This window comes from Ahaetulla prasina, chromosome 2 (genome assembly GCF_028640845.1).
Source record: "Ahaetulla prasina isolate Xishuangbanna chromosome 2, ASM2864084v1, whole genome shotgun sequence".
Taxonomy (NCBI): Eukaryota; Metazoa; Chordata; class Lepidosauria; order Squamata; family Colubridae; genus Ahaetulla; species Ahaetulla prasina.
Window position 1 is genome coordinate 246,811,472 of NC_080540.1, and position 25,530 is coordinate 246,837,001.

At 34.6% G+C, this 25,530-nt stretch overlaps 1 protein-coding gene across 11 annotated transcripts in view; it reads right to left on the reverse strand.

Moving 5' to 3' along the window:
• Positions 1-4,576: 4,576 nt before the first annotated feature.
• The window catches only part of CSNK1G3 (casein kinase 1 gamma 3), a 62,715-nt gene continuing 41,761 nt past the window's right edge, over positions 4,577-25,530 (reverse strand). For 5 of the 11 annotated variants that reach the window (XM_058173968.1, XM_058173971.1, XM_058173967.1 and 2 more), the window contains 6 exons: positions 22,438-22,586; positions 21,473-21,568; positions 17,286-17,381; positions 14,699-14,805; positions 13,802-13,825; positions 4,578-7,964 (listed from right to left, as the gene is read on the reverse strand). In XM_058173968.1, coding sequence (XP_058029951.1) covers positions 7,910-7,964; positions 13,802-13,825; positions 14,699-14,805; positions 17,286-17,381; positions 21,473-21,568; positions 22,438-22,586 — 527 coding nt within the window. In that variant the 3' untranslated portion in view covers positions 4,578-7,909. Of the gene's footprint in view, positions 7,965-13,801; positions 13,826-14,691; positions 14,806-15,490; positions 15,616-17,285; positions 17,382-21,472; positions 21,569-22,437; positions 22,587-25,530 lie in introns of those variants that run through there. The other 6 variants (XM_058173976.1, XM_058173977.1, XM_058173972.1 and 3 more) reach the window with 5 other exon arrangements.

Sequence of the window (25,530 nt, forward strand, 5' to 3'; positions counted from 1 at the left end):
AGGGAAGCAGTCAGAAAGGTTGCAAGGATTTGTAGTCCCCTTCTACCGATTGACAAGTACTTATAAGGTGAGAATTGCAAGGAGTCTGCATGATTTTGCGTATCTCGCTTTCTTTTCACAAGGATGGTCTTCAATTTTCCTTTCAAACACAAATTATTTAACCATTCACAGAATAGTATTACACAGAATAGCATCCCATTTATTCATGTTTCAATCAGATATATCAATGACATATATTAAATTGGCAGAGTCAATGCAGTATGTGGTTAATAGCAATAGCACTTAAGACTTATATACCCATTCATAGCACTTTACAGCACTCTCTAAGTAGTTTACAATATTAGCATATTGCTCCCAACAATATGGGTTCTCATTTTACTGACCTTGGAAAGATGGAAGGCTGAGTCAATCTTGAGCCGGTCATGATCAAACTCCTGGCAATGGGCAGTTAGCCTGCAGTACTCCATTCTAAGCAGTGCACCACTATGGCACTGATTGAGGTGTCAGATTAGCATTGGGAAAATACAGAAGTGCACAGGGATACATTGAACAAGTTACTATCAAATCAATTTACAACAAAAAGTTGTTAGGGTGGAGAATGGAAGAAATATATATACGCCTAGAAATTAAGATAATAACCTATATGGAACACTTAAGAAATAAACCAGACAATTGTCTATAGAGATTCTCAATCACCCAGGTCATGGTTATCTCAACGGTGCTTTTTAAAAAGCAACTGGACTTGGTTTTTCCTTGAAGATGCTTCGTTTCTCACCCAAGAAGCTTCTTCAGTTCTGACTGAATGATGAATAGCACTTATATTCCTTGCACTCATTTGATCATTAGCACTTTTCCTGAGAGTTGTTGATGCCACTTGGAGGTATATCAGTGCCCTCAGGGTCACCTGAATAGTGCAATAGTGGAACCTTCTTGGAACTGCTGAAAGGACTGTGTTGTAAACAGGAGATACGTGGTGTTGTATCCCTCCCGCTCTGTTGAGAGGGCTGTTCAATCTTAATGCAGATGGCCTCTGTGACTCCTTTCAAACTAGTGGTCCTCTCTATCCAGAATGTGGACTTTTACTATCTTCAAGAGTGCCTTTGTTTTTCCAAATGCAGATAGACTGCTAAATCTTGTCCTGATGGGTTTGTTCTCCTAAATTGTGCCATGTCTTTGAGGTAGTTGTTTTGTTTCCCCATTGTACAGATCTGCACGTCCGCATTCTACTGCATATATCACATTGCACAGTTTGTGTCTGGATGTTTTAGCTTCAGGGTGGACAAGTTTCTGCCTTAGTTTATTTGGGGTTTAAAGTATATTGTGTTGGTTGAAAATCCTTGAGCTTTTCAGATATTCCTGCAATGTTTGGAATGACAATATTGCTTTGTTGGTTGTTCTTTTTTGTCTGTTATGGAGAAGCTCCTGCAGGGTCTTTTTTTTTTAATTTGATGAAGGCCCAGTTGCGATAGCCACAAATTCTGAGGGCTTCCTTGAAGTACATAGAACATAGAATAAGAGTTGGATGGGACCTTGGAGATCTTCTAGTCCAACCCCCTGACCAGGCAGGAAACCCTAAAACACTTCAGACAAATGGTTATCCAACATCTTCTTAAAAATTTCCAGTGTTGGGAGCATTCACAACTTCTGCAGGCAAGTTGTTCCACTTGTTCTGTCAGGAAATTTCTCCTTAGTTCTAAGTTGCTTCTCTCCTTGATTAGTTTCCACCCATTGCTTCTTGTTCTACACTCATGTGCTTTGAGAATAGTTTGACTCCCTCTTCTTTGTAGCAATCCCCGAGATACTGGAACACTGCTATCATGTCTCTCCTAGTCCTTTTCATTAAACTAGACATACCCAGTTCCTGCAACCATTCTTTATGTGTTTTAGCCTCCAGTCACCTAATCATCTTTGTTGCTCTTCTCTACACTCTTTTTTTAGAGTCTCATCTTTTTTACATCGTGGCGACCAAAACTGAATGCAGTATTCCAAGCGTGGCCTTACCAAGACATTATAAAGTGGTATTAACACTTCATGTGATATTGATTCTATCCCTCTGTTTATGCAGCCCAGAACTGTGTTGGGTTTTTTGGCAGCTGCTCCACACTGCTGGCTCATATCTAAATGGTTGTCCACTAGGACTGCAAGATCCCTCTCACAGTTACTACTATTGAACAAGATGCCACATACTGTACCTGTGCCTTTTGTTTTTCTTGCCTAAATGTAGAACCTTACTTTATTCACTGTTGAATTAATAAGTGTTTTAGTTTTTTTCTTTTCTATCTTTGCTTTTAATCTTTGCCTACCATTTTCCTGCCTACTTTAATTTGTATTCCTAGTCTGTCTTTTAGGAATGGGAGGTTTGGCTGAAGTAGCCATAACCTAAAAATGGAAAAGGCATGTATGCAGAGGGCAAAAGCTTGTCAAAATGATCCCTTTGGGAGGTAGATAACAAGGAACCAAGTTGGTAAGGTAACAAAAATGTTACCAGGAGACAAAGACCCTCCCCCACCCACCCAATGGCAACTATTAGATTTGTGGATCAACAAGACAAGGGCTTAGGCAAACAAAATCTGTAGGGGATATTTATACCATGTAAACTTGGTGGCTTCTGATCCTCTAATTCAGGGGTCTCCAATCTTGGTCCCTTTAAGACTTGTGGACTTCAACTTCCAGAGTTCCTCAGCCAGCTTTGCTGGCTGAGGGACTCTGGGAGTTGAAGTCCATAAGTCTTAAAGGGACCAAGGTTGGAGACCCCTGCTCTAATTAGTGCCTGGAAGCCTAGATGAGGAGGATGTGAGCGAGTGGGGATAACTGTTTGAGACCAAGCAGAAAAGTACATTGCAAGTTGTAAAGTTTTGCTACCATTTTTAATTTATTGGGTGCACCTATCTAGAAAACCCAGGTCAACAGCAAGGGCAGCTGAAAGATTCATCTGCCTTGACAGGCTGTGTGCCTATGACTTGCGCTTAGAATGTGTTCAACATGGGCATACTATTCAAACAATGCTGCTGTATTATTATAAATACCATGAGTTTTATTGATTCGGTACTATACCAGAGGCCCTCATTTAATGGCCACTCATTTACCACTGTTCAAACTTGTCAGTGTTTAACCAATGGTAGCCGTGACCAGATATCATGCCCTTGGAGTTAGAGTCAGTCACAGTAGAGGACTCTTCACAGTAGAAGACACTTCAGGCATTTACTTGGAAACCCTCCCCTCAAATGGCAATTCCTCCAGGCACTTCACCTGTGCAACTTGTGAGCAAGCAACAAAATGCTGAACCAGCCAACAAAACTTAAGGAAAGATTGGCAATAGTTGTAGACACTTAAACAGGGAAGGGATTTAAGCCCCATAGAAAGTCTTCAGTTTCTAAAAGCAAATTAAGCATCTGGTTTCGCATACAGTGACTTAATTAGAATCCAGTTATTTATGACTGTGGCTTGTTAACTGACTAAGTCCTCATCCCGTCCTCAGTTTCATATTGACACTGGATGCTTGATATGGAATTCATCTTCACCCAGCTAAGCTCTTGCCTACAGTGAACTGTGCTTTCCTCCTTTTGCCCTTTGCTTTGTTAATTTCTGTTGCCTTGATGTTGGGACTTCTAAGCTTTTTCCTTAACTCTGTGTATGTTTAGAAACTGTGTCTGGTTCCTGAATGGTTACTGAAACCGGACCTCAAAGCTTCTGCTGGTGCAGTACCCACTGTTATAGAACCCAATTTTGATTTGGGTGCCCTGAAACTGGCCCAGTTTTCCAATTGCCCCAGCATTCTGTGGTCACATGCTTGTGATTTGTGATTCTCCCCCCCTCCCCCAGCTTCCTGCAAAGGAGGTCAATGGAGAAACTGGCAGGAAGTTGGAAGTTGTGATCACAAGATCCCCACTTAATGATAGTGACCATGGATCTGTCATTAAGTGGCATGGTCACATGACATTCGACTTTATAACAAATTAATTAGCAATAGAACTTGACTGGTGTGGTGGCCTAGAGATGAAGATGCTCTCACCCACTCAGAAGGTTGAGAATGCAATTCTAGGCAGAGGCAGATGTTTCTCTATCAGGCCACAAAGAAAAAATATCTGCTGCGAACTCCACATAGGTGTCAAGAAGGGCATCTGACCAGTAAACACTCAGTTCCACTCAGTGACTCCACACTGAAAAAAGGGATTAAAGGGTGGTAAAAAGGAAAAAAAAACTCTTAGCAATGCAAATTCTGGTTCCAATTACTGTTGTTAACCATGAATTACCTGGTACAAATAGATCAAATAAGGACAAATAAAGATTTCGCTTTGTTTCATTCAGCATAAAAGAAAATATGTAAAGCTAATGCTCTGAGAACATCTAGGAGGTAAGAAAATATTAATAATTACCCATAAATAAAACATTATTTTTAGAAAGAGGTCAGCACAGGTATTAAAGAATTTTATTTTGAGCAGCTCTATATCCAGTTGGAATATTCACCCAGCAAGTTTGAATTTGTGTCCTGTTAAGGAAGTAATTTAGATGTTTTAAATAAGAGTCAGTGGGATTTTGAAACATCTCTGCCCCCCCCCCCCTTTGGTAAAGTCACAAAAGAGGATAGCATGATAGTCTTACATAAAATATGTATATACCATCTTATTTTAAAAAATAAGCAAAGGGGATTTTTCATCCCAATTCCCATACTGATCAATGAAAGCAGTAATTCAGTATATAAGGAACATATTTACTTGGCAGATTATTCTTAGGCATGGCTAGATTAGCAGCTTAATTGCAGATAAGAATAATATACAGATGATTTGGCCCTTTCACGCAAAGTCTTTTCTAAGTTCCAGAAATTAAACTCAAGACTTTTTCCTTCTACCAATGAACGTAAACTTGGCAGTTTGCTTGGGGCCTTAGGCTACATCTTTTCTAGTCTGAGAACTGCTAGTTGCTGCCTCACTAGATTCAGCTCTTTAAAAAAAATATAAGTCTTGCAACCTGCCAGTACAAATAGCCATGGAACTGAGTTAAGCAAAGAAACAAGAACAATGAATTCACTCCAATGTGCTTCATGAATGTCAGATCAAAATGTACATTTGTCTGGCAATTTTGTGTGGTTTCAAGCATGGAAGCCTTGCATCAATCTATTTCAAGGTTGGAATGGTTCATTTCAGTTTTCTGTGACCATAACATTTGAAATTTGCTGCTCATAATGGCTAAGTTTCATTCTCAGTTTGGAACAGCGTATTTTCTTCTGACCTTGAAACAAACTCTTGGAATACATGAATATTGTTTCAAGTCATACACTTAAAAAGGTATCTTGAGCGTCATACATTTTTACATACCATTAATCTAAAGTATGCTGGTGACATTTTATCTTTTCACCTTGCCATCCATCTCTCTCCTTTCTTGGGTGCTTGAAAAAGAGGAATTCCTGAAGATGAGGAGGCTTTGACCCCTGCAGATCTACTTCTCTTTGGCTGGACATCTCTATAATTCTTCTCATTTTCAGAATTTCAAACTAGTTTAAGATGGATTTTAATACTAGGATCACATCATACCTTCTTCTTCCCAATTATTCCAAGCATAGATACTCAACGTTAGAAAGCATGTAATAAAGTTAAATGTCTATATCTGGTATAGTCATTAAATGAAAACAATATATAAAGCCGTCTGCAAGTATCCACTTTCTTATCACTTAGATACATTAGTTCAGTGCTTACAAAAAAATGAAAGCAAGAGTTAAAAAAAACTACCTTTATTTTTTTTTCTTCATTCATTACATATTTTTAAACAGGGATGTGTTTTATTATTCATACATTCAGGCAATGTTGATTTTATTAGTTTAGACCGGGAAAAAGCATATAAATGCAGACATTGTTGATTTAACCTGAACACAACTGTGTAACTTTCTACTGACCAAGTCGTGTGTGAGAATATTCTCCTTAGCATTAAAATGTTGTACTTAAAATATTGCTAAACAGCAATGTCTAGATTCCAGTCTTTGCAGTAAACGAACAAGCTTTACATTGATTTAATCTTCATCGTAACTGGATTAATATACACAGTGTTATGTGTAAGGAATTCAGATCATATAAACACTGTACAGGGCAAAAAAAAACCCTTGAAATGGCTAGGTGTATGATAAGAAATATATTGCGAGTATTTACAAATATAATAGAGAAAAGAAATTTGGTCAAATACTGCAAAGAAGGTGTTAACCACCTACCTTCTTCCTTTTAAAAAAATCAGCCTCTTTTAGTGCTTAAAGTATAATCAGCTGAAATGGTCAAGTGGAACTTTTTTACCAAATCATTTAGTTTATGCTTTTATTGGTCAGATAAAGTTGGTAAATTAAGAATTTATTACACTTATTAACAGCAACAGTGATTAACAATAGCCAGATTTGAACAATGTGTTTATATGTGCGCCTAGATAACACACTGCAGTTTGGCAGTTAAAAAAAATAAATTATAAAACAATCCCTGTAAATGCAATAATGAATTCAACTGGTGTGCATTTATCAATTAATACACATTTTGAATGTTACCATAAGATATTAAAAATAAATAATTATGCCCAAAGGCATGCACTGATAGACAAAAGTTAGCTCTAGGAAACCCTTTTTATAAGAAGACACATAATTTGAGTTTTGGTCAACAAATCTGTCTAGCCATTTTATTTCCTTTACTCAAATCCTTATGATACTGGCAGCTTAACATGATAAACATACGCTTCTATCATTATGGCTTTAAACAAAGCAACTGAAGGGAGAAGGAGGAAGAGAAAGAACTGCCTTTTCTAATAAACTGTTATTTCATAACACAGGCACTTTAAGGAATTATCGGGAAAGTACCTAATCAATCCAATCAGCTGTATTTTAGTGATGCAGTATTTTGCTGAAATGTAAGAATGTTCTAGAAACCCCCACTGGCAATCATAAACCACAGGCTAACATTCATTGAAGAAAGGATTGTGTTTAACCCACTTCCATTTTTCCTTTCTTAAATCTATAATATGCATACCTCAGTTTGTTACTTGGCACATCCAGACCTTTATTTTTAAAACTGTCATTCAGCAATAATTTTTGATTAAGGTTTTGTGATTTTCCACTCTACATGTTTGCAGTTACTTCCTAAGAGTGTGGCTTTATAATCCTTAAGCAACTTTCAGTTGATGTTTCAGCATTGATGTCATATATAACTGGAAGCACAACTTGCATTATACAAATATTTGCATTTCAGTACAAGCACTATTGCCACTTTAACTACACCGCATCTCAACTAGAGGTACAACAAAAGCAGATTTGAAAGCCCAGATTTAACAAACACTGATACACTTCCTCTTAGAAAGCACAGCATTTAGGCTTGTCTTCAAATGATTCATCCAGCTTCTGTCTTAGTACCACCAGGTAGTGACTCTACCATATTTGTAATAATATTAAGTGGCAAGTTTGCAAATGTAGTACCACCAGAGCAACAACTGGGGAAAAAAAGTTTTAAAAACCCTCTATTACTGAGAAAGGAAATCTTAAAGCAAGATATTTTAAATACTTGGACAATAATAGCTTAATTTCCAGTGCTCCTTCTTTTAATCATTTTCCATATGGCATCCTCCCAACCTTAGCAAATACCAGTTTTATAAAATATCTGGTCTTCAGCTAATCACTGCTAATGTTTTCTAAGTCAAATTTTCTGAGGAAAAAAAACATTTTTTTTGTATCTTGGTGTTCAAAAAGGTACTTATGTTGACACAGCATTAAAGCTCCCAGGAGAGATGATCCAAATTAAAAATATGTTGAATCACAAAATTAAAGCAAGTATGAGAACCTTCTCACTTAAAGATGATGCTGGAAAAATGAGTGGTAACTAGAGATGACTTATCATGATACAGCAGAAGAGTAAGTGAGTAATTCCACACCGTCTGCTTTCCTCCAAAGTCATTTGTGACGTTGAATGGTTTTCCTTTTCCTTCGCTTGAAGAAGCAGCAGCACCTAAAATTGTTCATAAAAACAATCTTATATAAACAGAAAAAGCATGCTTGATAAAGGTTACCATTGTCAGTTATCATGAAGTTTTGAAATTGAAGCCATTCAGATAATATTAAAATGCATTATAGAACAAAAATGTATAATAATGAAGACACATAATACAGGCCACTTCATTATGTATCTAAATAGATGGTGTGATGAGATAGTACAGTCACAGCAAAACATCAAATAAACACAATGCAGGCATTTTCTTATCTGGTTTAATCAGTGTTTAGAAACAATATATTATATATGTATTGCTATGTCCCATTATTGCAATTAGCCTATTATTTTAATACATTGGACAGATTTTGTGGGTATTCGAGAAGGCAGTCTTTTAAAAAAATGGATTCTCCTTTCCCTTGGACAGCTGACAGTAGCATGTTACTAAAATTAGTAGTAGTGTGTAGTAATATATCTCCATAATTCTAGGATTTCTAAAAAGCCCCTAGATAACTAATATGTTTAATTTCTTTGTTGTTTAATGTTAACAATAGCATTACTAAAAGCTAAACGCTTATAGTATACTGTAGAATTAAGATTGGGGAACAGCAACGGTAGTGAACATTCCTACTAGTTTATCATTAGGAAAGCTGTACAGCAGTGGTGGGTTTCTACCGGTTTGCCTGAACCAGGTCGAACTGGTAATGATGGCGGCAGGAAGCTCTGCCCACCTGCCTGGATGTTCCGCGCATGCACAGAAGCACCATGCACCGGCTCAGTGTTCCGAACCAGTAGCGAAGGTAAGTGGAACCCACTACTGGTGAACAGAGCATATTATAAAAGATAATTACATCAAGTAAAACTCCGTTATCAACAAAATTGCCTAAGATCCTGGAAACAAAAAAAATGACATTGCTGTTTCACTAAAACCTTGCGTAGCAACTGAACTTCAGAAGACTCAATTTGGTTTGCAAGGTAAAAATAGATATTCAACTGCATATATTCATTTTGGATATCTTGGTGGAGTCAATATTGCCTACAAAATGTATGCATCTTCCAAGAGATATCAGCAATTAAATGAATAAGAATAAGATTATTCTTATCTCTATTAAGAATGAGAAATCTCAAAATTTTCTTCAAAGTTTGGCATTTTTCTCTATTTTATAGAGAACTACTATTTCTGCAATGTTCATTCAATTTCTAAGGAAGTTAAAGAAATCTTTGCTTGAATGAACAGTAATGAGAAACTCAGAAATTCAAGAGCATGAATCAGAACTTAAATTTGGACCTCCAAACTGATTTATTATAATATCAGGGAATTAAAAGAGACATCAACTTGGGACCTAACCAAGCTTCATTTTAGAATGAATTCTGTGGGGTGAGCTGAGTATAATCCCTTAGCAGAACTTATCTCCTTGCCTTTAAAACCATGATTAGAACAAATCAAACATATTGTCCCACCAGAAACTGTACATTTCTCTTCTTCTAAATATATTTTTAATTAATCTTAAGGGATGACATATTGATGTGCTTCATTGTAGAAATGAAGAAAATGAGAACAGTAGCATGTCTTAAATTCTAACATCATCTCTGTTTCTTTGGACGTAGAGACATTCTATAAGATTTCAGCTGTGTTAAAAAATACAGTATTTAAATACAATAAAAGAACTAACTTCAGCGAAATGTCTGCTCTTAAGTAAATGGTCACTAGAGGGCCTCACTCTCATATGTACTAAACATTTGTTATGTCCAAATTTTCTTCTTTCCACTCTCTTCTCCTCAAGGGCTCAAATGTTTGTGAAGCCAACATTCATACTAAAACTGTTATTAAAAGTTAAAGTTAGTCTATACTAATTTATTCTACCATGCATTAAATATTCTAAAATGTTTCAAACCTTATACAGGAAACAGAAATTAACTGTTTAACAGAAATTTGTTGAGAAACATTTTTCAGAAAAACAACATTAGAGAATGAAAACATATTAATCTATTAGCATGAATATAGTGGTTAATAGATTTTAAATGGGATTAATCAGCTAGTCCTAAGCAGAATGGTGAATTGTTTTTCAAGAGACCATTGTTTGCCTTATAGTAGTGTCTCTACTACAGCTTTTTGCAGTTATGATCTCTGGAAGAAACATACTTTTAATTATGGGCAAAACTCAACCATCTGCCATAATATGAAAATAAAACCAGGGGAAGGAAAAAAACAGAGAAGTACTTTCTCTGAAAAAATTAATATTGGGAATGCTGATAGTCACAAGTATGTTTGGAGGATACTAACAAAGAATTTCTTCGGCCTAGTTTCTTGCTATTAGTGTCAAAAAAAAGGAGCAGGAATAGTTTATTCTTGATTGCCAATATAGACACCATGGTGTACTTTAACCAATAGAGCAAGTATATTTTGTAGTTTCTGTATTCCAACTGAAACATTGTTGCAAGCTAAAGAGACTCACCTTCAAATGTTAAGCCCTTGATCCTAGCCTTAGATTCAGAGAAAGGTTATAATCACACATGATATAGAAAAGTAATAATAACTTTTGATTCCAATTTAATCTGTCTTATTAGATTGTATTATGTGTTTAAAAGGGTTCTTCTTAACACACTGGAATACAATACAAAGCATTCCTTTTGAAAGTATTCATACTTGTCACTGTACATGATAACATGCCTGCTTTGAAAACTGATCCTTTCTTGGATGATGTATTAATCATTTGATTAAGTTACTTGGGAGTATACAATTTTTACAAATTAGCTACTTTTATCTTCTAAGAATGAGAGTAAAAAGTGGGATCTTTAATTTATAAGACTTGTTCCTTGGCTAGGCAACCTTGATAATTTGCATCTACATATTTTCCAAACAGAGAAGTTTTCCAGCCAAAGCCATCTAATTTTTATCCTTTTTATTCTCAGGGGACAATGGTGCTACTGATTCTAAGTTTCAGCCACTTCAATTCTAACTGAATTTGGCAGAATGTATCTAATAAGAAACAATCTTTATAATTTTATCTGAGAGTCAGTTTGGCTAAGGCATCAGGCTAGAAAGCAAGGCACTGTGAGTTCAAGTCCCACCTTAGCCATGAAAGCTGGCTGGGTGACCTTGGGTCCCCATCCTTGAACATTCAACACGGAACTCTGATTCTAGTGGAAGGCTGCATCACTCAATTGGTACCCGGACTGAACAGTGGAAGAGAATTATAGCACACCAGTACATTCAACTGCTAATGCAAACCCATTAGAGTTTCCTTGAATTGGAATCAACTACCTCTCATGATGTGATGACCACCAAGAAACATTATACAGTACAGTAGGTAGGTGTATTTAGATTAGACTGTCTCAGCAGCAGCAAAGTAAAATTCATATTAAAATAAAATAATATTCCTATCAACCCAATTACCTCCCTCACAATCCTTATTTGTTTCATTTCAGCTATGTTGAATGTCCATCTGTATTAGTTTCCAGGTCGAATATATGGTGATGGTTTTGACCTATAAAGCCTTACGTGGCTTGGCACCTTGTCCAGCCAAATTCTGACTGACCAAATAGATCTAGCTAGGAGAAACAAATTCCACTTGGGGGGGGGGGTTGAGGCAAAGAGGCCCTATTTTTCCCTTGCAATGCTGACACTGTGTGTGGCATGGCCCCTTCCTGTGGAGATTAGATTGGCTCGTCTATACTGATTTGCTATAAGCACATCAAGCTCAAGATTTTTTTTAAGAGTCTTCTCCTGATAAGAGTTGTTATGTTGCCATCTTTTATTTTCTTCCTATTTTTCTAATTTTATTTCTTTTTTGGGTTGTTTTCTTTTTACGTAAGCTGCCAAGAGTCATTTTTTTGATTGCAGCAGCATACAAATATGTTTAGTAAATAAATAGATAAAATTATAATGAACTTCAGTACGCATACATTTTCCATCTAAAATCTGCAACTGAAAGAATGTTATTTTTGTGATAAAATTATGCATTACTTTGTTTTTCCTATACTTTCAACTCCCTGGTAACCCACCAATAAAACTCATTTTATAATGTAAATTGTGATTGGTTGTGCAAACAGATATAAGGAAAGAGACAATATTATGGTGGTTACCATACTGAGAGTGTAAGGGCTAAATTCTATGGTAACACAGAAAATCAAATATACTTCATTATATAAAAACATAGCATAAATTCAATGCTATCTGTAAAACATATACAAAATACATACTAAATATATTTACATAATATATAGTATTAATAGTATTATTAATATTATAAATAGTATTATATAGATTAAAAATGTTTAAGTATATTTAGAAGGACTGAATGGATATTTTTGCATCCAACTAAATATAGTTGCATGATTTTTTACAAAAATATTATGTGAATAATCTGTCCTAACCACAGCAATTAAAATTCAATTTCAAGCATGAAAAACAGGTTAAAAGAGACCAATAGAAAATTCTGACATAAACTACTGTACTGTATTATTAACTATATTATCCTAAGCTAACTTAGGATATATTATGGTCTCTCCAGGATCCTTCTCCAAAATGAAGATGTATTAATTTATTAGAAGGGCTAGTAGCGTTATGCAACATCACTGCCACGTTCTGAAGTTTTACTGTAACATTTTTATAAACCACTATATTTAAAGCTATGATTCTTATAATATAATTATGGTAGTTTTATGTCATGATGAGTAGCTACGAATTAACTTTTTTAAGCCACTGTTTTCACCTGCATTTTTCTGTTTATATCATGTATGGAAGTTTGAAAAGTGGAAGAAATAAATGTTTAATAAGTTTATTTCCTTCAGTTTTGATAATCAAAAGTTGATGATGAGAAGTTATGAGGAGAGGGGCTGAAGAAGGGCCGCGGTGTGGCTCAGGCTGTAAGAAGCCTGTTATTAAACACAGCTGCCTGCAATTACTGCAGGTTCTAGTCCCACCAGGCCCAAGGTTGACTCAGCCTTCTATCCTTTATAAGGTAGGTAAAATGAGGACCCAGATTGTTGGGGGGGCAATAAGTTGACTTTGTATATAAATATACAAATAGAATGAGACTATTGCCTTACACAATGTAAGCCACCCTGAGTCTTCTGAGAAGGGCGGGATATAAATGTAAATAAATAAATAAAAAAAAGAATGGGGTGCTTTTTTCCAAACCAATAAATACAATTTCATTAATTATATCCAAATATTGGTTATTTAAAACATAAAAGAACTTCCAATGATATTATGAATATAGCTTCCCTATCTGGTGCAATTATCATCATTCCTAAATTAGAAAAAAAAAAACATTTTAGAAAATTTGTCATTTCATCCAAAACTAAACTTGCCAATAATAAATTAAAAGTGAAAATGTTTTATAGACTACTTTTTGAGATGAGTACAATGATTGAAATGTTGAAATGCACTAAAATACAAATTTGAGAGGAGTAATTGTTCTCTGAGTTTATTAGTTAGCAATTATCAATCACTAACAACTCAGTAAATATGGGTGAAAACATATACTGTAATTTAGTGCTATTAAATTATTTAATTACTTATGAAGTTAAGGTATTACTGTGGAAGTTAAAATACCTGAAATTGTTGTTTTCCCTTTAAAATGGCAAATCGATGGGCAAAACAACTGTATTAAAGCATAAATTGAAATTAAAGCATAAATTCAGACGTATTAGATAAAAATACATAAATTCTACATCACTTCAAAACAAACAAGAATTGAAGCAGGCAAAAGTGCTCCTCAATACTCTAGCAAGTTTCTCATATTAAAGACCAATATTAAAACAATTAAAAATATTTTTGTTTTTTTTCCAATTGTACTTTTGTTTTTAAATGCTCTGGAGCTATTTCTGCCTGCCTGTGCTTTAAAACTCACCACATGTTCAACACTTTCTGGCAGCTAATATGAGGAAAATACAAGGAAGGGGAAAAAAATCAGAATGCAGCACATTGTAAAGAAAACTTACATTTGAACATATAATCATACAGTCAAGTAATGAGTAAGACAGTAACATCAGTTAAATTAATGAAGACCAAATGAAGCAAACCAACAATGCCATTTAAAATATTATAGTATTTCCTTTTCAAATTTCAACTTGTAGTTTAGGAATTTCACAACAAACATACATAACTTGCTTACTTTGTTGCATAGATCATAATTCTTTCTGGGTGTTTTAATGTGGTAGAGAATTTCATATCCAGAGATTGAGATATTTTCAGTTAATTTCAATTATGCCGGTCACTAACACCACCCTTTGTAGATGGCGAACTTGACCCTGGGTTATATATTCCATTCCCTACAGAGTTTTGGTGTACCTCAGGAGAGGAAAATGAATTGCTTTCATGTATAAAATCTGAAGTGTTTTCATGTATAAAAGCTGCACCTTTTGCTGTATTGTGAGTATTTTATACATTATTTTAAAAAGTTCTGGGAAATGCTATTTTTTCCTTGCTTATAGGTGAGCAGAATGCTGTTGTAAACAACAGCAAGCTGAATAATGGCAAAACCCCTCTATCACATTATTGTACTAGTATTTATTCTAGTAGTATTCTATATATGGTGGGGAAATTGTACTGCCTGAAGAGTCTAATAGGTTTAACTAAGAAACCATTTTATGGAATTTCTCTGTCTCTTAGAGTTAAAAAAAAAAGAATTGTTCAAGGGCTTCATGTATTACTTGTCACAGTTAAGAAATCATGGGACTTTCAATTGGAAAACTGAATCTCACAAAATGTGCTGTCTCCAAAGAGATTATTTCAAAGCTATACATACTTGGTTTCATCCATAACTTCTACTTCAGTAGGGGCTGTGATGGGTGCATTTGAACGACCAGCAGTAGGATCATCAGTGTTGAGTTCTCCATTTGTTGAGCTTACAACCTGCAACGGCAAAAAGATTCAAAAATTATGCAATTATAATTGCCTACATTTATGACACTGATTTATTATGACAGCAAAGAGTTGGAATTAGTGTATGAACGTATTATTTCATGGATGGTAGTATGGTTTTTTAATTCAGTCAAGTATTCCTACTAGTAATCATTGCAAGATCCAATCTGGGTTAGTCACCGAGACCAGAGGTTTACTCTTCTGAGCTTTTGGACTCATCAGGGAACTTTTCTCTACTGGAATATGTGCTTTGGTCCCCTGAGGATAGCCTCCAGTACAAGTCTGAAAGTTCATAAGAGTAAACCTCTGGTCCCGGTGACCAACCCAGTTTGGATCTTGCAACATATATCTACCTTTATTCATTACAAATCATTCTCCAACTGCTTATAGAAAAAGCCATTCACAAAAATTATTTATTTATTTATTTATTTATTAGATTTTTATACCGCCCTTCTCCCGAAGGACTCAGGGCGGTGCTAGCAATACGAAATATTGCAACAGTTTTTCCCTTTACAGAGCTGGAGTGGGCGTGGCCTGTACATGACGCATCCAGCCTGTGGGCCGCCAGTTTGACACCCCTGCTTTAGTGGAAATGGAAAATACAGAATAAAACTAGAGGCAGAGTACAGAAATAACTAAATTGCAATTCTGAGTTACTCAAAAATATAATCATTACCAACAGATTGTTTCAATTCAAGTCAGAGAATTTTGATTCCAAAAATCTCCTCTTTAAAGATGTTGTTAATTCCTTTATGATTGCCCAATTTAGTAATATAGACCAGTATTTCAAATGCTGGGAAACTATTAAAGAAAGAAAATGCATAAAGTTCATTCATTACCAGGAACAAAATGTACAAAAAAGAAACCATTCTGCATAGATGAACTACTACTTCTCTCACCATAGAGAACCTTTAGTAAAAACTGATAAATACTTATGTTTCTCAGTACACAGATCTATTTTCCGAAAAACATAAGACAGGCCATGGTAATTGCACTCGATTCCCATTCATAGTGAAAATGACAATTATTTCCTATATCTATTACAAAAGTTGACAAAGTGATTACGGAAGGTTGATTAAGGTGAGAAATACCCCAAAAAGAAATCAAATCATCTTTCTGGAATGCTGTTAAGGTATATTAAAGATGTTTGTTACATATTTTCCAAAAACTATAGTAAACAACCCTAAAAACAATTTAATTGATAGAATTTTTTTAAAAGGCCGAGGACTACAATCTGACATTTTACAGGAACAACATAAAAAACAATAATTAACAAAATGTGTTTCCTTGTAGATAATGTTATACTTCAATATTAATTACAATGCACATACCTTTTTTACTTAGGAATTATGGGCAGGTTTTAAAAAAATGAATTAGTCTAATTTTCTTTCAACAAAGCAGAATATATCATGCAGTAAAAGCATTATTATCTCTATGGCTTGTCCTAAATCACTAATCCAGTCTCAGATGCAAATTACAGTAATTTAATATAGGAAATTAGATTATCATTAAGTATGAGAAACAACAGCAGACTAGCCAACCACAGCTAGACAAATGATTCTTCAAATATGCCTTTTCTAAGGATCTGGGTGATTTGAAATTGCTATATAGCCATTCAAAAATATACAAGAAGGATTTATAATTAGCAATGGAGAGATGTTGCTGGTTTTAAAAAAATGAAATAAGCCCTTTGCAGAAGCAAAAGAAAAGGACATTGAAGATATAAAAGAACTGCTGGGAAAACAGCAGGAAATAGATCCAAAACCTTATTGAAACAGAGAAGGTATAATAAGTGACAGGGAACTTTCCATCTGCTTCTATCTTTTGCACAAATTTATAAAGTCATAGATACATGAGCTCTCTACATCACATGGACTTGCAACAACTTTTACTGGATTTAGTAAACTTGTTTTTCAAGACTGTTTTAGGGAAAATGAACAGCTACATAGGCATAATATATTTGAGATATATTATTCACTAATTAAGCAATTATATTGTTCACAAACCAGGCAGATAATATAAAGGGGGGGGGAGTAGATTTGACTACACTTCCAATGGATTATAATAATAACAGGAATATCAATATTGTTTTCAATCATAAGCATAAAAGAACATTAAATAGAAGTTGGACATTGTTACTATAAAGGGTGAGTCATATGATCAAAATATTACTAGTAGTCAGCAATCATTTGAAGCTCTAATGGCACTGCCATTTTCACTACACATCATTCAGTGACAATTTTATTGCCTAGGAATCATCCAAATATGTTTTCTTCAAAATACAGATGGCTGTTCTTCTACAAGCACTTGTAGAAACAAAAGCAAATTTTGCTTGATTTTTTTATTATGGCTTTTATAACAGATGATGTATAGTTATGGACACAATTAGAAGTAAATGGCAACTAAACACATGCCATTTTTGTCCAAGGAGATTAAGATGCGGAAATAGTCATGCAAAAAACAGAAAATACCTGTACCGAGCCACCATGTCTGTCTGCTGCCAGGTGAGCTCTCAAGTGATGGGGATTGGCCTGATGGGGGTCCCAAGCTGCCCTGTGGTCTGTTGACTGCCAGTAATATAATGCATTAAGCATGCATACAAGAGGAGGAAAAAGAACCCAAAATATATTAAATACATCATGCAGCTAATCAGTTGTATTTTATTCTAAATAAAGAGCACAAAAATGCATAGAAGCCTATGCATGTATAATAAAACATGTACAAATGCAGAAACAAATCAGTTTAAAGTCCCCCTTTTAAAAAGATACAAAACGACGAGTGGAAACATTTAACAACACGTCAACCATGGAATCCCATGCAGAATAAAAATATTTGGGAAACTAATTTTAGAAATTATACCTTTTTTTTGGAAAAAATAATTTCTAAATTATTCTGAATAATTAGGGGCATGCAAAATGATTCCAAGAAGAACCATTTTTATTATGAATCAGATGATCAAGCAATATCTTCCTGAAATAAAACACCCACCTACTGCTACCGAATACCTCTCACCGACCCGTGCGCTCTCATAGAGAGGGACTCCTCAGGGTGCCGTCAGCGAGGCAATGTCGTCTGGCGATACCCAGGGGAAGGGCCTTCTCTGTGGGGGCTCCCACCCTCTGGAACGAACTACCCCCAGGACTTCGTCAGCTTCCGGACCTTCGGACCTTCCGCCGCGAGCTTAAAACATACTTATTTATCTGCGCAGGACTGAGTTAGATTTTAAATTTACGGGTTTTAAATTGGGTTTTATTTTTATATTTTTTTAGTTATTGGGCTTTTAGAATAAGTTTTTTAATTGTTTTTATGCTGTATTTATGTGTTTTTAAGTGCCTGTTAACCGCCCTGAGTCCCTCGGGAGATAGGGCGGTATACAAATATGATTAAATAATAAATAATAAAAATAAATGATCTGAGGGTGTTTTGAGAGTTTGAGAATGGAACAAAACTGAGCTTTTTTTATTGTCGTCATTTCAAGTATTGCTTCAAGCAACTTGAGTGTTTCTTACTTCCTGAGATGGGGATTTTATTTTCTAAACAATATGGGATTTAATATATGCTTGGGTAACAGAAAAATGAACTACTGGAGCAAAGCAGTGGGAAGGTAATTACCATATGCTTAAGTCAGTAGCCATTCCAGATTCAACTTTTCTTGATAGAAGCATAAAAGGAAGAACAGGAGTGCTGTGAGGGACATGTGATTGTGGTGGAGTCACTATAACTGATGCTCGTGTTACTGAGTATATATTCTATCTGCGTGCTCTCTAAAGCAATCCCTCTTTGGGATTTCATTTTTTAATCTTGATTTTTGTAGTTTTTGTATTTTCTTATCTATTGGGCTTGTTAATGTGGAGTTACCAGAGTGCATTTAAAGTGATGAAAAAATGCTATCTTGGTGTAGTCTGTTGAGACTTTCTGTATGCAGTCTGGACATTTGCCTACAGATAAGAAATCTCCAGCATGCATTTAGAAATGCAAATATGATTTTATGCTGATTTCATTTATTGAACCAGATGGAAGGTATTTTGCATTTCTAGGCACTTCTGTGCTATCTTGACATTGAACTTCAGGATCCCTTTCAGAAATTGAAAGTATCACAGAATATTAAATCTCAGCTATTTTATTCTGCAGAAATATAGGTTTGCAATAAGTATATACAACAGTAACTCTTGATTTTGTATGAGCTGTAAATGTGGGCATTGCTACTGGCAGAGTCTGTCAAAATAGTAATAGTGGGAATGAGTGGTATTCATTAATACAAAGTAGTTGTATAATTAAGTAACACTTTTCTGCAGCCAGCATAGCTATACAGTTATTCTTATGTAATGCGTAGCTTCATCTCACAACTCAATTTGTGCTTGATGAAGTGTCAATTTAATTGAAAGCATTTATATTTGTAGATGCAGATACTGATTGCTAATTGAAGAAGGCACACATACATGTACACACATTTTGGGAGAAAGATGTAATAATGGACTGCTATTCTATCTATTGTTACATCCTCATGTGGATGAAAAACAAAGGGGGCAAGGAACTTCTGAGTGTCCACTGCAGTGGTGGGTTTTAAATTTTTTTACTACCGGTTCTGTGGGTGTGGCTTGGTGGGCGTGGCATGGCTTGCTGGGTGTTGCAGGGGAAGGATACTACAAAATCTCCATTTCCACCCCACTCCAGGGGAAGGATACTGTAAAATCCCCACTCCTGATCAGCTAGGACTCAGAAGGCAGAGAATAGATGGGGGCGGGGTCAGTCAGAGGTGGTATTTACCGCTTCTCCGAACTACTCAAAATTTCTGTTACTGGTTCTCCAGAACTGGTCAGAACCTGCTGAAACCCACCTCTGGTCCACTGCTACTTTTGGCCACAATACTTGAAATGTTTTTAGTTCTGTTCCATTAAGACATAGAATAGCTGGACATAGCCAATTTAAAATATTCTAACAGAATGTTTTAGGCAGGCTGTTCTGTTAATACTGTTTCATTTCCCATTTCATAAACACCTCAAGAATTTTCACTGAGGAGCACAAAATAACAAAATGAGAACCTCAGTATTTCCATGGCATGCACACTTAACTTATATATATCAAATTAGTGTCAAATTTAATGCTTAAATACTAAAAACATGATATGTCCATAACCTATTTTACTATATTTGAAAGTTATAACTTATTCCTGCCTGGGCAGGGGGTTGGACTAGAAGGCCTCCAAGGTCCCTTCCAACTCTGATGTTATGTTATGTTATGTTATTTTACATTTAAAGATAATGTCAAGATGACAAAATTAATATACATTTTATTACTAGCAATCCAATGCCCCATAGGGACACTGTTTTGCAGATATTTCCTTAGTGAGGAACAGAGAAACAGGATGACCACAAGTGTGGAGGGGAGGGAGGAACAGTTGGAGCGGAAGCACCTTCTGACTTCTTGCCAGCTTCCCTAAGTTTGAGTTTCCTTATTGGAAATTGGCAGGGAGTGCTGGAAATCTTTCTTTCTTCGCTTTCTTTCTGTTTCTCCCTTCCTCTCTGTTATTTCATGTATCTCGCCCTTCTTTCTATCCTCGCTTTCTTCCCTTCCTCTCTTCCTTACTTTCCTTTCCCACTTGCTTTCTTAGGTTTCATGCAACATAGCTGGAAAAACCTGCGTATACGCAAATACAAAAATTAAGAAAAAATAGAATATAGTATCTTATCACTCAGTTAAGATAAAGTACAGTATAATAAGTTATCACTTGTTTTTGCTCACCCAACCTCAAATATAAAGAAAAACTCACTAATGAATCAACCCAAAAACCCCTGTCCGAACAAGCTCAGGACTGAGTTGAAACTGGGAGCATCTGCAAAGGGGGCATCTCTTCAAGTTTGAACCAGTCCATAGAGCCAGAAGACGGAGAGATACCCATATCTGGAGTCTCAAGTTCCCCAGGAGGAAAGTATAGTATCTTATCACTCAGTACAGTATAGTACAGTATAGTAAGTTATCACTTGTTTTTGCTCACAAAAATTATTTTTCATTCCAAAAATTCCAAGAAAAGCCAAATTAGTTTACAGGAATTATAATAATATTAATTTTACATTCAAAGGTCATTGTTTTACTTTTTAAAATAAAAAAAATAGATTCAGAAAAGTCATAATAAACAACTTCAATTATTATAAAAAGACCAAATGAAAGCTGTGGGATCATTTCTACAGAATTAATTTTCCCTTTCTTAGGCCAAATTAATTTAGTTTAGAAGCATCAATATTACCTCTCAAAAGAAACAAAATTCAGTAATAAAAATATGTAAAATATGAGTTTGAAGCTGGCTTCAAATCCTGACCTAAAGAGGATGCCGATTATACAGAACTTTAATTAATTCCCATGATAATATATTTAACCACTGTCAAGACAGGGGGAAATTCCCTTTGAAGACAGCAATGGGATAATCTCAAATCCACTATTAAACTTTCAAATTCCTTTTAATTATGCCTGTATTAACAACAACTTTTTAACATTATATTTTACAACACAGTATTACACAAGATTATTTAAAGTCTAGAGTCAAAACAATGATATTAGTAAATGTTTCTTCAAAGAAACAAATGATATATAATTTTAGTCACAAACTATTACTATTACAATGCAACATGAAACTGGCATACAATATTGCTAGATGGCATACCTGATTTTTGGACTGCTGCATCTTATCTCTGTGTGGATGTGCTTCTCTATTGGAAGTTATCGCAGGATCTGAATGAATGGAACCCACTGGAGTAGGCTGCACAAAATGCATTACAGGTACATGATAAGAAAACTGGGACAACAGTAATTATTAATAATTTTTTTTAGAAATAGTTTTTTAGTTTCTATAATAACTGGCCATACAAGCCTTTAGTATTGGCACATGTAGACAGAGGGGAATAATTTTATTGATTATAAGATTAATTTAAAGTAAGTAAATTCATCACTACAACAGACAAATCAATTAAATCCCTTTAAAACATCTTAAATAAATGAAAAGATCCAGTAGCCCAAGAAGGAAAATGGGAGCCTAAAGGAACCATTTACAATTTAAGTGTTTAAGTACTGTAACAGCTATATGATATGTAGGATAGGCAGATAGAAACTTGCACACTGCATTCATGAACACTAACAAGCAGTCAGAAAACACAATAAAAATTCTGTAATTTCACAACACATGGACAACCTCAACCTCAACTGGGAAACTGAGAGTACCCTAGACCAAGCCAAATCCAAAAATGCTGAGGAATTTCCGGAATCTTGGCATGCAAACAAATCAGCCATCAATAGACATATAAAAATAAAGTTACAATTCAAAAGAAACAACAAAAAGCTAAGAAGGAAACAAAAAAGATCAAAACACGTCCCCCACCTTCCAAAAGCCAACACCTAAATAAGTAGGGATTAATACCAGATTAACTATCAAGCAGAAAACAATACCCTAATCAAAGAACTACGAAGGAGAAAACCACACCCCCTATCTTATCATAAAAAATGGAGCATAAAACATTACCTAAATAATACAAGACCATTCAATGTAAGCTAAATAAAGGCTACTACATTTTTATACTGTCTGTTAAAACGTTCAGTTTTTTAAGAATATACAAAAATTATTATTATACTTACCAGTTGTTTACCAATCCAGTCATATTCATAATCAAACATATAACCCTTCCGATCAAATAAGTCTGTAAAGAGCTTTCTTAAGTAGTCGTAATCTGGTTTTTCAAAGAAATCTAGCCTTCTCACATAACGAAGGTAGGTAGCCATTTCTTCTACAGGAATAAAGAAACATTGGTAATATTAACTGCTAGAAAAATTAGTGTCAATTACTGTAAGTCTCAGCTTTTTCACATAAAAAGAGAAAGTTTTATAAATTATCATTTCATATATATACTTCCAATCTTATAAATTATATTTATTCAAATTGTATGTGTCTTTCTAACAAATTTGTGATCAGAAGATCTGGAGGGAGAAAGGAGTATATAAAAAAAATCCTATGTAACTATTTTTCCAATCTTTTCCCATTCAGACTATTTTTCCACTGAAGGGGAGGATTAAAAGCCACTATAAATAACTAAATATAACATTTATTAAATATTACTTTAAAACAATGTTGCAGCCAACTCAATTTCAAAATTAATGGATAAAAATCAATGAAAGTAATATTGGTTTGGGGGGGGGGAGGGATATCAATAGATGAAACTTTGAGGGCTTGGATGACATCATTCGTATCACAGCATGTTGTCACTATTCCAAAACTGAGAGCCAGCAATATTGCTGTTGCAATATACTGAAAAACCTGTATTCCCATGATTTTTATTTGCTCTTTATCATCTTTATTAATTGAGGAAAACTCAGTGGTGTTTAAAGAGTTGAATTGAACTTTTCAATTTATGAAAAAAATCTCTGAAATGCAAATGAGAATATTCAGACAAAATTTTCAAAATGTATTTTTATCAAAAAGAATCAGGAGATAAATTTAGAAGAGTGTGCTGTCTCACAGTTATTGGGAATAATTAGTAATTGCTTCTGTGCATTGTAACTTAAAGACTTAGTCCCAACAAATGATGCATATAATGGTAGCCTTAATGACCAAAATAATAAATTGTTACTGCCTTTCATTTTATTCTTTAAATTGTATTCTTTAAATTAAGTAGAAGAACATGTCTTAAGAGTTTGAGTTTTCGAAATTTCTTCAGGACAATATGTAAACCAAATAATAAATTAGTCTCTTATGACTGTATCAATGGATTATTTTCTTTCCATTTTCCAGCCTGAAAAAAGATAAAATTCGGATAATCAAATCAAATGTCTAATCATGACAGCTTGAAGTCCCAGCTATAATATTGATTGCATTTTCAATGATAGTTTGACTGAAGGTAACACTTTTTTCCTAATGCCATTCATATTTTTTTTTATTTACATTTATATCCCGCCCTTCTCCGAAGACTCAGGGTGGCTTACATTGTGTAAGGCAATAGTCTCATCCTATTTGTATATATATATTTTTGTTTTTGTTTACATTTATACCCCGCCCTTCTCCGAAGACTCAGGGCGGCTTACAGTGTATAAGGCAATAGTCTCATTCTATTTGTATATTTTTACAAAGTCAACTTATTGCCCCCCCAACAATCTGGGTCCTCATTTTACCTACCTTATAAAGGATGGAAGGCTGAGTCAACCTTGGGCCTGGTGGGACTCGAGCCTGCAGTAATTGCAAGCAGCTGTGTTTAATAACAGGCTGTCTTACAGCCTGAGCCACCCACCCAAAATACAGGAATGGAATGATTAAGCAAGCACATTTTACCAATTATATGTGTCATTCAGATTGTAACACATCAAATTATTTGCACAGACCTAATTAAAAAAAAGAAAATCATGGAAACTATGTCAATATCTTGCTTAGTACAGGAACCCAAATTAAGGCACCTCTGACAATTGGCTGTCCAGCTTCCAGAAGAACACACTTAGATAATGTTATCTAACAAACCCTTGCAAGTTATAATAGTACATCTTTTGATTATCTCATTTTGAACTAGTCTTATGTAACCAATACAGTGCTAATTATTTTCAATGTTATTGAAAATTTTCTACAGCATTAGCATCTTCTCTGAATAGAACTGAAATATGTGTCTGCACAGATTGTTACAGAAATTAACAATCTCAAAATCACTAAGGCATGTATATGTAATTTTCAGTGGAGAAACTCTAATAGAATTTTTTCCCCAGAATAGAATTAACATTTAAAATTGCATATATACTGTTGAATGATGTACTAAAAACTTAGAACTTCTTGAGTTATAACAACTTTGAATGTATCAGCATTGGGAAACAATATAGTGTGCAAGTGGAAAAAATACAATCTCAGACATCAAATCCTGAATGGAAGCAAATATTAATTTTCAATCTTTAAATTGGCTCTTTATAAATATAATGGAAAGACGGACCAATGGGATTCAGGAGGGCAAAATTTAATCTGGCCAAATAAGAAATAGAATAGTGGTTTGTTTGTTTATTTATTTATTTATTTATTTATTTATTTATTTATTTAATCAAACTTTTATACCGCCCTATCTCCCGAAGGACTCAGGGCGCTTTGTGTATTCATTGTGATGTATTTTTTACAGCAATAAAATATATTTAAACATTTTTGCAGTCCTTAAGCTTATCTTTATGTTTCAAATTAATCACATTAAATTTCTGAAATATTCCAGACAAATAATATATTTTTCATATTTTGGTATTTATTGCAGAAATCCATTTTCTTTTCCTTATGATAGAATGCAAACCTAAACTTGAATAAGTCCACAGCTCTATCAAACAGCCATCTTAAAAATCTACCAAATATCCATGTTTAATAAATGAACAAACTGCAGTTATCTTAACAAAGTTGCTGAAACAATTTATTCTTTCGTAATTGAATTTAATCTAATTTATTTCATTTACCACAATATTTAGCGAATTGTGTACGCTTGGACATAAAATGGTCAGCAAAGCAATTCTTGTGAAGTATGCAATGAATACAGAAAATGTTTGGAGCTGCTTCTTCAAAAATGCCATAGATCTGCAATATTTTCCTTCTGCAGAACTCTTATCAATTACACACAGCAATAATGTTTCTTAATGGAATACTGGCATTTTCAAGGTATGCTTTTAATGCAGCAAAATTGATTTACTATAGCTATAAGATTTTTTTGTAGCTGCATATCTTTTTAT